Genomic DNA, 12409 nt, shown 5'->3' with positions numbered 1-12409 from the left:
AGTAGCTTCTGTCTGGGCACTGTACCATAAAGGCCTGCAGAGATAGTCATCGTCCTTCTGGAAGGTTCTCCCATCTCAGTGGAACTCTGTCAGAGTGACCATCTCTGACCAAGGCCCTTCTCCCCCAATTCAGTTTGGAAGGGTGGCCAGCTCTAGGAAAGTTCTGGTGGTTTTCAACTTCTTCCAGTTAAGAATGATGGAGACCACTGTGTTCTTCGGGACCTTCAATGCTGCAGCAATCTTTTTGTATCCTTCCCGGATCTGTGCCACTGCACAATACTGTCCTGCAGGTCTACAGAAAATTCCTTCAACTTCATGGCTTTGATTTTACTTTCACCAAACAGAAGCTCTATATCTATATCCAAGGTTTATTTATTATTATTATTATTAATTATTATTAATTGAATAATAAACCTTGGAACAACACCAAATGATTATACATCTAGTGCTTGACTAAGTGCTGAAATTGCCTGCAGCCCATTGCGTGGCGAGAGGCGATGGATTAAATCACATTTTGCACTATTACTGATGGTGTTCCTATTTATTGATTTATTAGAAAAAGGGATATAAAAACAAATTTAAATAACTTTAATAATATCTTCTTTTGTTTTGATTGATTTGATTTTACTTTGACATGCACTGTCAAATGTGGGACCTTTATATAGACGGTGTGCGTTTTTCCAAATCATGGCCAATCTATTTAATTTACCACAGGTGAACTCAAATCCAAGTTGGAGAAACATCTCAAGGATAACAAGAAACAGGATGCACCTGAGCTCAACTTTGTGTCATATCAAAGGGTCTGAATACTTACCTAAATGTGATATTTTTTAGTTTGTTTTTTTTAATTTGCAGAAATGTCTCAAATCTGATTTTGCTTTGTCATTATGGGGTATTGTGTGTAGATCGAGGAGGGAACAAAATGCATATTAATTTTAAAATAAGGCTGTAATGTAACGAAATGAAAAAGCGAAGGAATCTGAATACTTTCTGAATACTCTATACACGAGGGTTTGTAACCAGTAAACACAGATGTGTCTTGCACACACAAGCGAGCTGGTTATCGGTGTTTAAGCTTGAAGATTTTATTTTTACTTAATTCCTTTAGACACTGAAAACCTGTGTATTTTGTATTTTAATACGCACAACATTCACATTTGAGCAAACACGTCTTTGTGTTGCAAAGTGCTGGGGATTTAGAACTGCTCAAAGGTTAATGGGGCTATGCGTGGCTTTGGCTTTACTGAAAAGTACCTCTTTCCGGTGCAGCACAGAAATCGCGACAAGCTTTGGCTGTAACTGCAGTCCAGCAGGGAAGAGGTTAAGTGCTCTGTCTAGTTGGTCAGCCTCCTGTAAGTGTGGTGGGGGTGGGGCCGTAAGTGTGGTGGGAGAGGGAAGGCCCGAGCCTGTTCCGTTCCTGCAGCAGGGGCAGCCTCTGTTATGGTTGTGTCTGTCTCCATTCCTGCAGTCGGAGCAGTGACGGAGGATTGCTGTGTGTATACGCCCACCCAGTGCAGCACCCGCTATGGAGAGCAGGCCCGAGGGGACTCGTTTCTGACCTGTGATTGAGCTGGGGAGTATTCTGTTGGGGCTCATGGCTTGCACCAACTGTAAGACTGCGGTTTCTCTCTTCAAGAGAACTTTGTCCCTCTCGCCAGCCCAAAAACCTAGCAGCCAGCGTTCCCTGCTGACTGTGAACAGACGGCAGGAGAGGGGGCTGCGAGAAGGCAGGATCGTACAGAAATGTGTGCCTGTACAGACGCATGCAGTCTCTCGAATTCACCCTGCCTGCTTCCGCCAACAGGACTCCATAAGCGACAGCCTGAAAACTTGCTACAAGTACTTAAACGAGACCAGCAGAAGTTTTGCCGCCGTGATCCAGGCACTGGACGGGGAGCTACGGTGAGTGTCTGCAAAGCCTTCATATAATGGAAGCACATTTCAGTGCAAAGAAAGCTGTAGAGCAAGAGGTCATGATATGAGGCTTAAAGGGAATAGATTTAGGCAATACATAAGGCAGTATGTCTTCACAATAAGGTGAATATCTGGAACAACCTCCCAGTAGAAGCAAAACAAAGTTTGGGATTAGGCATAGAAGGTCTCTAGTTGTCAGAGTGCAGTAAAGCCAGATAACAATAGGAAAGAAACTGGGCAGATTAGACTGATTTTAAGATCCTTATGTGCTGTTTTATCTGTCTTTTATGTTTAATTTGGTACAGGGGTGGTAAGGGGAGTAGAACTCTCCAGCTGGATTATAGAAATCTGTTTATTTTATGCCATATTGCATCTAAAGTATAATTGTTGCTAATAGTAGTAAGACTTTTTTTTAAAAGTACTTTTAAGACATACAAATCTTTTATGTATGGATTAGGTTTGTTAGAAAAACACAGATGGGTTTGCTCCTTTACTAAGGCATACCATACCTTTCACTCCTTGACTTCTTGCCCCTCCCATACCCATCTGCACTTTGAATAATATTGTACCCGTGCACTTGTCTTTCAGTCACCGTTACTGAGTGGATGAAAATGACCATAGCTTTATTACAGCAGTTATACACACAACAATTTTACAGGAATCATAGCAATTAAAATTAGCCATAATAAACGGTAAGCTAAATAACAGGCCGATACAGTAACCCGTGATTGGACACGCGTTTTTGACGCGCTAATGTTACCCCTTATTCAGTAAGGGGTCGAAAACATGCGCCCAACCCCCCCCCCCGAACCTAATAGCGCCCGCAACATGCAAATGGATGTTGATGGCCCTAATAGGTATTCCCGCGCGATTCAGAAAGCAAAATGTGCAGCCAAGCCGCACATTTTACTTTCAGAAATTAACGCCTACCCAAAGGTAGGCGTTAATTTCTCCGGGCACCGGGAAAGTGCACAGAAAAGCAGTAAAAACTGCTTTTCTATGCATCTTCCGACTTAATATTATGGCGGTATTAAGTCTGAGGTCCCAAAAGTTGCAAAAAGTTAAAACGAAAAAAAAAAATATATATATAGTCGGGTTGAAAACTGGCGCTCAATTTTGCTGGCGTCCGGTTTCTGAACCCGTGGCTGTCAGCGGGTTTGAGAACTGATGCCGGCAAAATTGAGCGTTGGCTGTCAAACCTGCTGACAGCCACCGCTCCTGTCCAAAAAGAGGCGCTAGGACGCGCTAGTGTCCCTAGCGCCTCTTTTTACCGCCGGCCCTAATTTGAATACTGAATCGCGCGCACAGGAGAGCGGGCGTTTGCCCGCTGTCCTGCGACTTTTACTGTATCAGCCCAAGCAAAGTAGGGAAGTGGCTGCCCAACAGTATTCCATTTTGTGAATTCTGCTTGTAAGGGTGTGTTTCAAAAGCCAACCAATGCTATATGTCACTGCCTCACTTTCTGGCTGGCACTTTGTAGCTGTCCCAAGACCACCCCAGAGCTGGATTTAAGACTTTGACACTCATAGGTAGCACTTTAGGGCAAGCCAGGGTACCCTCCTTGGAGCTTGGACAATGGGGATTTCACCACCAGAGAATGAAAAGCAGTGGAGAGCTGTTTGCCACAGTGGTGCCTCTTTGAAGTGGCAGTGGTCAAATGGCCCTAAAATAAATGGGATAAGGTGCCTCTTTGGCCTGGATATTTTATGCCTTCAAAATTTGGCACCCTAGGCAGTTGCCTATGTTGCCTATACCTAAATCTGGGCCTAGACCATGGTCTGAGTAGGCACCTTGAACCTTGTTGGACATGTTCACCACTAGCCCAGATATACCCGTATCTGATTAACAGGTCGATACAGTTATGCCGCGTTTGAAAGAGTGCGGCATTGCCAGGCGCACCCTCGTTCCCCGCACGCACAGTTCTCTTCACCTAGCGCTCGATACTCTCTTCTAATTGCATGCAAATGCATGCCGCGTCTGTGAAGCGTTAGGCCCGCGCAACCCATTTTACTGTATAGGCGCTTAATACAGCGCCTATACAGTAACCTGGGTGAGCTGGTACCTGTCATTTCAAATGTCATTTCAACTGACAATTGAAATGACAGGCACCAGGAAGTGTAAAAAACCAAAAAATATGTATAAATACCTGTCACTTTCCGAATCCCCCAGGCGTGCGGTCATCCAGGAGGCGGCGGGCGGGTGGGCGCGTGTTGGGTCCAGGCGGAGCCGGGGGGCGGGTGGGCGCACGTTGGTTTCAGGCGGCTGGCGGGCGGGCGCTCGTTCATCCGGGTGGCGGCGGGAGCCAGCAGGCGGGTGGGCGCGCGTTCGAACAAAGCGGCGGTGTGGGCCGGCGGGCGGGTGGGCGCGTGTTCGATCCAGGCCGCGGGCGGGTGGGCCCCCGCCGGCAGTGAATGAATGCGCGCCTGTGCGACCCGTGCGATTTCGGTGCACAAGGCAGTCACATGCCGTGACGTCAGGCGTCGTGACGTCACGCCTTGAGCGCCGAAATCGCACGGGTCGCACAGGCACGCATTCATTCACTGCTGGCGGGGGCTGCCGGAGGCTGCTTTCGCCGCCGGCTCCCTCCGCCTGGATGAATGCGCACCCGCCCGCGGCCTGGATCGAACACGCGCCCGCCGGCCCACACCGCCGCCTTGTTCGAACGCGCGCCCACCCGCCTGCTGGCTCCCGCCGCCACCCGGATGAACGGGCGCCCGCCGGCCGCCTGAAACCAACGTGCGCCCCCCAGGCTCCCGCCACCGCCTGGATGAACGGGCGCACACCCGCCCGCGGCCTGGATTGAACACGCGCCCACCCGCCCGCCGGCCCACACCGCCGCCTTGTTCGAACGCGCACCCACCCGCCCCCCGGCTCCCGCCGCCGCCTGGATGAACGGACGCCCACCCGCCCGCCGGCCGCCTGGACCCAACGCGCGCCCACCTGCCCGCCGGCTCCCGCCGCCGCCTGGATGACCGCACACCTGGGGGATTCGGAAAGTGACAGGTATTTATACATATTTTTGTTTTTTTACACTTTACGCTGCAAATATATATATATATATATATATATATATATATATATATATATAGAGGTCATCCATGGTACATTCCGCTATGTAGCTGTTCGAACACCACACTAACACCTAGTAGAGGGTAGGCGGTAAACTAGCATGTTAAGGCCGCTGCAAAATAGCGGGTTACTAAGGAGATAATCTGAGCGTGCGTCACAGTATCGGAGGGGAATAGCTAATTCCTTCATTAAACAGCTAATTTGTTACATATCATATACATGCTGGGTGCGGAAAGGGTTATGTGTCTGTTTTAAGAAGCGCTAAGGACGCGTGAAACTGGAGACTGTATCGCAGGATCGCCTTACGCGTCCGAATTGTGCGCCCACAGCGTGTTACGGACGGGAAATCTTCAGCTGCACGTTACAGTATCAATCTGTAAGTGCCTCTGCTTTTTTTTGCCACTGAAGGGCTGCCAGCTGTGACTACCCTTTTCCTCTTCTCCCCCCCCCGTCTTACCCTCTTCATTGTGGGGGAGTGCTGGATGGTTGCTTGCCTACTCTATCGGACCATAAGGGCCCCCCTCCACTGTCCCCATTTTCTATCCTTGTGAACTGCTGCTAATTCCTCCTTTCATTTGGTCATATCCTACTGCCCTACCTTCTTATTCTACTTTTAAACCTACCTCCAACTCTCCCTCATCTTCCTTCCCCTTCCTTAGCCAATGCCATGAAAGCTGTCCAGACATGTGACACATGCCCTGACTGGGTAGGCCTTCGTGGCCTGTGTTTGGGGGCTAGTTACACTAGTTCTTGTTCATACCCAGATCAGTCCAAACTGGGTTTTGCATCCCTACCAGCAGATAGAAAAGAAAAGCTTTACTGAGCCTTTAGTACTTAGGCAGTGTGCCACCTGCAGTCCCTCAGTATTTCTGTCTCCAGCAGATGGTAGAGGTGTAAAGCACCTGCAGTCTGATTTAAAAAAAAAAAAAAAAAAAAAAAAAAAGTTGGATTTTCTCCTGGGGTTGTTAGGACCTGAGAGGGTCCAGTTCCTCGGTGGAGTAGGGCAAGCAGGGGGTTGGTAGCCCTGTATGTCTTGGGGCAGAGTTGGTGGGGGTTGAAACTTGGTGGTCTGGTTCTCTCTATCCCCACAGAGTTCCTCCCTATGGCTTACTGGAGAAGACCAGCACAGGGAAGTACTGATATTCTTCCTTTTGGGGATTGTGTTCTTTGTCACAAGCGATAACTGTGCAAAAAAAAAAAGAGGGGAACTTGGCGTAGGAGCTTGTTGGCAGGTTCCGGGGACATCATTGTGGTGTCAGGAGAGCAGTAAAATGGAATCGTGTGGCGGTAGACCCGCGGGTGCAGGAGCATGTTGTCGGCTGGCTTGATACCGTTTTTGTTCTACATAATGGTGGTCTCAGGGCGCAGGAAGCACTGCCGTGTCTGCAGAGAACAGCTGTTGATTGTCCACGGCAGGGTTGTGCCAAGGCAGCAAGTCAGAAAGAGGGCTCTGGCACTGGTAATCGTGCCGGGGAGAGCGGGCGTGTCATGCAATCATCTGTGGCGACAGGCCTGGATTTTCAGGTCCGTGCAGGAATGGTGGCCCTCTTGGAGGCTTGTGCAGGGTGGCAGGGCAGCTCGGGGGACTATGAAGGATCTTCTCCGGCCTTGTCTCCTGCTGTTCCTGATGCTGAGTGGATGGATTAGGAATTACAGAGATATGGAGACCTCTCAAAGGAAGATTCTAAGACCGCAGGAGGACAAAAAGGTGCCCGAGCACACGCATGTTCTGGAAGGCTGCCACTTAGTGCATTGGAGGAATCAGAGCTTTTAGATCTGGATGGGAACTGCCCATAGGCATTCTGAACAGCAACGCTCAGATGGGGCCCTCGGACCCTGAAAAAGTGCCAGTAGCAGAGGGAGATGACCCTAAGGTAATTAAACTCTTTAGAAGAGAGGGACTGTTTCCTCTCATTTTGCAAGCTCTAAAGTTGCTAGGGATAAAGGTGCCGCAGGAAGAGTTGGATTGTGAGGCAGCAGATTTGGTCATGGATGGGCTTCGAGGGCCAGCAAAGACATTTTCCTTCCACAACATGGTTAAAAAGGTGGTGATACAGGAGTGGAAGCCTCCTAAAGCTGGGCTTAAAGTTGTACTCCTTGATGGAAGATGCACTGGAAATGCTACAACTGCCGAAGATGGATGCATTGGTCTCTGCTGTGACTAAGAGGACAACTGTACCAGTGGTAGGGTCAGCAGCACTAAAAGATGCGCAGGACCAGAAGTTGGAGATTTACCTCGAGGATCTTTTGCGTTCTCAGCACTGGACATTCACGCAGCAGTTTCCAGGAATGTACCTGCTTGCGCTGGGTTCAGCAGCATCTGGTGAAGGAGCTTTCAGAGGCCTCATCTTCAGGGTCCGCCAAGCAAGAAGAGCACTTGGAAGTGGGAGTGGCCTATATTGCGATTACCTTATATGATTTGCTTCACACATGGTGAGACATATAATATGGATTCAGTTAGGAGATTCCTGAGGCTGAGAAATTGGTCAACGGACATTTGTTACAAGTCATAAATGGAAGTCTCCCCTTTTAAGGGCAGGTTCCTATTCGGAGAGGATCTGGAGCAGTTGGTCAAGGAGGGGCAAGAAGAATTTTTCCTCAGGTCAGGATTCAGGGATTTGAGGAGACATTGCCCCCCCCCCCCCCCCCCCCCCCCCCCCAGTCAAGGCCATGACCAACCTATCATCAGAATGGAAAGAGCCAGGCTTAGCAAAATCCGAGGAAGACAACTCTCCCTAAGCATCTGAGCAGTGCTGACCCAGGTTAGAAGCCAGGTCAGGCTGATAAGTCCTAATATGACAGGCAACACATTGTGGCGGTAAATGTGCATCAGAACAGCTCGCACTCAAAAATGAAATCTACCTAGAAGAAAGCGTGGCAAGGCGCGCACACAACCTGTGCGCCAAGTTAAGCACATAAAATAGTTTGTGTAAAAAAAAAAAAAAAAAAAAAAAAGCGTGCCCAAAAACAGAGTGCACAGTGCATACGCAGAGCTGACGCTCTGCGCACACCGGCCTCTAGAGGGCAGCAGAACATGCACAAGAGTGCACGCGGAAATGGCCACTGTGGCCTATCATGTGGCGTGTGAGGCCTAGCTCACCGGGGGCAGCTGAATTCTCCAGGCTGCCCTGTTCCCCAACCCCAATGTGAGTGGGACAAACGGCACAGCACGCTGAGAATGGAGAACATAGGAAGTCTTGAAACCCATCTGTGTTTGATTCACCTGAGCTCAGCACATACCCCGACTGAGTACAGAGATGATCTCTGGCTGTGGAGGGAGAGGGCATCTGCCGTCACCACCACCACGCTTGGCCTTCTGCAGCTGCTGCCTTTCAGCTGATCTAGCAGCTAAGCCCATGCCAGGAAACCCAGCTACCGTACCAAGGCACACCTTTGAGGGACCATGGAAATCGCCTCAAGAATTCTCAACTGGGGGAGGAACCTTTAGGTATCACCGCAGGAAAGTTTTATTTTATTTTTTTTTCCTGAATTTAGAATTTCAAAGCAATCCCCATAGAGAGATGCACATCCACCATCTGCTGGAGATGGAGAATACTGGAGTCACTGCAGGGTTATATATACTGTGATGTCAGCTTGCTCTGTCTCATCTGCTGGCAGGAGAGCATAAAGCCACTGGTCCTGAGTCCATGTTAAGACATGAGCAATTTCTTTGGTTCTTACCTCTGAAAGTAGGATCATTTTTCTGCTGTTATCCAAGGTCATTTCTTTATATTTGTGCAGCAGGGAAGAGCACAGTTCAATAACCCTCTGAACCATTGCTCAGACTGATACCTACTTATGCCAACAAGCCTTCTTACACTATATTATGGCAAATGAATATGGATATTTTGGAAAGACAACAAAAGAGCAATACCATCTCTAGTGCAGGAAATAGTCTCATCCCCAAGCATCTTTTCACAGTTTTTTTTTCTCTTGCTGTACAAAAGCCAGAATATTATGTCCATTAACAGTGAAATGAAGTGGCCAGCCTGTGTACTAGAAGTAACAGCAAGACAAATGAACTCTTAAAAAGTGCATATGACACATTGGGGTCTTAGAAGGCAATGCTGGTATGGCCTCCTTGATTACCATATGACCTAGTGATCCAGTAATGCCAAGCGCTTGGATATTCCATTAAGCACTGTTGGATCAATTGTGAGGAAATAGAAGCTGCACATATCACCCAGATACTGCCTAGACAAAGCCGTCCCTCAAAACTCAGCATCCAAGCAAGGAGGAGACGTGTGAGGGAAGCCTCAGAGGGGCCAACAATCACTTTGAAGGAGCTACAGAGCTGAGACTGGAGTGGAGATACTCCAGGTCAACCATATCAAGAGCTCTGGTCAGATAACATGCAAATGGAGCTTTTTGGCCAAAATTCAAAACACTATGTGTGGCAAAAACCTAACACTGCCCATTCCTCAGCAAACGCCGTCCCAACAGTAAAATGGCAGCAGCAGCATGTTGTGGGGATACTTTTCCTCAGTGGAGACTGGACATCTTGTTAAAATTGAAGGATGGATGGATGATGCAACTTATAGGGAGATACTGAAAGACAACCTTTGTCAGCCTGCTAAAAAAAACTAAAACATGGGAGAAAGTTCACCTTTCAGCAGGATAATGATCCCAAGCACGAGGCCAAAGCAACACAGGCATTGTTGAACAAAAAGTTGAATGTTCTTCAATGGCGAAGACAAAGTGAAGATTTCAATCCAATTGTGCATCTGTGGCATAATTTAAAAATTGCAGTCCATAAGCGTCGTCCAGCCAACCTGAACAAACTGGAGCAAATCTGCCAGGAAGAATGGGCAGAAATCACTTCCAAACAGTGTGTAAAGCTTGTTTAAACTTACCCCAACAGACTTAAAACTGTTATCCCCTGTACGTACCCAATTCAGTCCAGACTGCTGGTTATGCGTTCCTTCCAGCAGATGGAGACAGAAAAACTTGCAAGGCACCCCCCTCTTAGACTGGTGTGCTACTTGCGATCCTTCAGAATTTCTTGGTCTCCAGCAGATGAAGGTGGCAGAACCTGCGGTCCTGATCCTTTTTAAAAAAGAGAAAAGTCAGCCTCCAGTGAGGAAGGCACTTGTAATTTTTTATTCTACCTCTGCCTAGATCAACCAGCTAAAAAAAAAAAAAAAAAAGCAGCAAGGAATACAAGTCCTTCCAAGGGGTTGGAGCTTTCCCCCTTGGTGGCAGGCAAGGCTGGGGTTGGGGGACCCTGAGAGCCTAATTTCCTGGAGCTTTTCTTTCAGACTGACTAGGGGGATTTACTGGTCCCTCCCCCTAAAGCCCAGAGAAGCTCTTCGCCGTATTCAGCTGGCTTTTAAAATCCGCTCAGCACATGCCGGCCCAGCTTGTGTGCGTATCTCCTGGTTTTGGCATGTGCCAGGTGTTTAAAATTCACCTTTTCGGTTGGCGGTGTTGAAAATCCATTTTAGATGCAAACTAGAATGGGCTTTCAGTTTTACACACTCACTGTTCAGTAGTCCATAGACCCTGTAAATTAGATGTCCCATGTCCAATTCCTGTAACCTGGTGCATGTCGTACACATTTGTTCTGAGCATCAGCCTGAATTCCAGTTAAACAGGTAAAGTCTAATCGCCTCAACAGGAGGCGAAACATCGTTCCGCATCCCTCCATCGGGAGTTTTGCCTCAGCCATCGATGCAGATACGTCCCTTGCCACTGATTCATCCATCTGTTCCGATGCGCCATCAGGTCATCCATCGATGCCTGCACAGATGACTTCCATGCCATCATCAGTGCCTCCGGCGATTCCTTCGATTTTTTTCGGAGCCTAGACCGGGGCCCTCAGATATCCAACCCCCTTTTCGTCCTACAGGACAGTCTGCTGATCCTTATGACACTTGGGGTGATGATACTTCAACAGACACCGATGACTTACCTTCACCACCTTCTCCCACTGAAAGTAGAAAGCGTTCTCTTCCATTAATTTTGTGAAGGAAATGTCTGAGATGTTTCCTTTTCAACTTCAGACGGAACAGGATGATAGGCACCAGATGATAGTTACTCCAATTCCTGAATGCCCCCAAGGTGAATACCTCTATTCCCATTCATCAGGTCCTTCTTGATCTCCTCAAAAAGAACTGGGAAAATCCTGGATCAATTGCTCCAGTACACAGAAAGGCTGACACTACTTATTTAGTTCAGTTAGCCCCAGGTTTTCAGAAATCCCAGCTCGACCACTACTCAGTTGTGGTAGAGTCTGCTCAAAAAAGGGCAAAAAGGTCAAAACCTCACTCGTCTACCCCGCCTGCTAAGGAACCTAGACAGCATTTGTCGAGTATTGCAAGGGGCCATGCTCATCTCCCGAATTGCTGCCTATCAGCTCTATATGACCCAATGTAATAGGGTCATCTTTAAGCAGATACAGGACTTCTCAGAGTCCTTACCTGAACAGTTCCAAGACCAGTTACAAACCCTTGTAAACAAAGGATTTGAGGCAGGCAAACATGAGATTCGAACATCTTATGACATTTTTGACACCTCTACCAGTGTCTGCAGCAGCTATTTCGGCAAGACTGGCCTGGCTCAAATCTTCTGACCTTCGCCCAGAAGTGCAAGACCGTTTATCCAACCTACCATGTATCGGAGATAATCTGTTCGGAGAACAGATCCCAACGAATGGTGGCTGAATTAAGACCATCATGAGACTCTCAAACAGCTCTCTTCGATGCCTTTCGACTTCTACTCAAGACAGCGCTTCAGGAAGGACTCTAAGAAGTTGTTCTACCGTCCAAAGAAGGCCTGTCCGCCACCAGCAAGGTTCCGTACTACGAGACCTTATCAAAAGCCTCAGCCTCGCCAAGCCCGAAAACAAAAGCCACAAGCAGCTCCCCAGCCAGGGCCTGCTTCAGGTTTTTGACTTCCGCTTGGAGAGCAGCAGCCAGATTCCTCTCTCAAACATACCAGTGGGAGGCCGATTTGTGCCACTTCCACAACATGTGGCAGTCAATCACAACCAACCGATGGGTATTGGCAATCATTGCTCAGGGTTACCATCTGAATTTTCTCGCCCTGCCACCGGACTCCCCATCTCTGCAGATGTGGGGGATGTCCGCGTACCCATTCATCTGGATCAAGAGGTCTCTCTCCATCTCCAGTCAAGAGCAATAGAACCCGTTCCGCACTCGCAGCAAGGCCTAGGGTTCTATTCCCAGTACTTTCTGATCCCCAAAAAATCGGGGGGTGTTCGTCCAATTCTGGACCTATGTGCTCTCAACAAGTACCTCCAGCGGGAAAAGTTCAAGATGGTAACCTTGGGATCGCTTCTACAAAGAGGAGACTGGCTCTGCTCTCTGGACCTCCAGGACGCATACACCCACATTGCGATAACTCCAACTCATCGCAAGTACCTGAGGTTTTTAGTAGGCCCCAAGCACTATCAATACAGAGTGCT

The 12409-nt window shown here is 48.3% G+C and overlaps 1 protein-coding gene across 3 annotated transcripts in view; it reads left to right on the top strand.

Moving 5' to 3' along the window:
* Positions 1-12409, top strand: part of FDFT1 (farnesyl-diphosphate farnesyltransferase 1) — a 122380-nt gene that overhangs the window by 23672 nt on the left and 86299 nt on the right. For 2 of the 3 annotated variants that reach the window (XM_029596130.1, XM_029596129.1), the window contains exon 2: positions 1805-1902. Coding sequence is in view for 2 of the 3 variants with exons in the window: in XM_029596129.1 (XP_029451989.1) it covers positions 1805-1902 (98 nt within the window). In the remaining variant the exon portion in view is untranslated. Of the gene's footprint in view, positions 1-1468; positions 1903-12409 lie in introns of all 3 variants that reach the window. The other variant, XM_029596128.1, reaches the window with a different exon arrangement.

Source organism: Rhinatrema bivittatum, chromosome 3 (genome assembly GCF_901001135.1).
Source record: "Rhinatrema bivittatum chromosome 3, aRhiBiv1.1, whole genome shotgun sequence".
Taxonomy (NCBI): Eukaryota; Metazoa; Chordata; class Amphibia; order Gymnophiona; family Rhinatrematidae; genus Rhinatrema; species Rhinatrema bivittatum.
The sequence above is the reverse complement of the archived record's forward strand: the minus strand, read 5'-3'. Positions and strand labels throughout refer to the sequence as shown.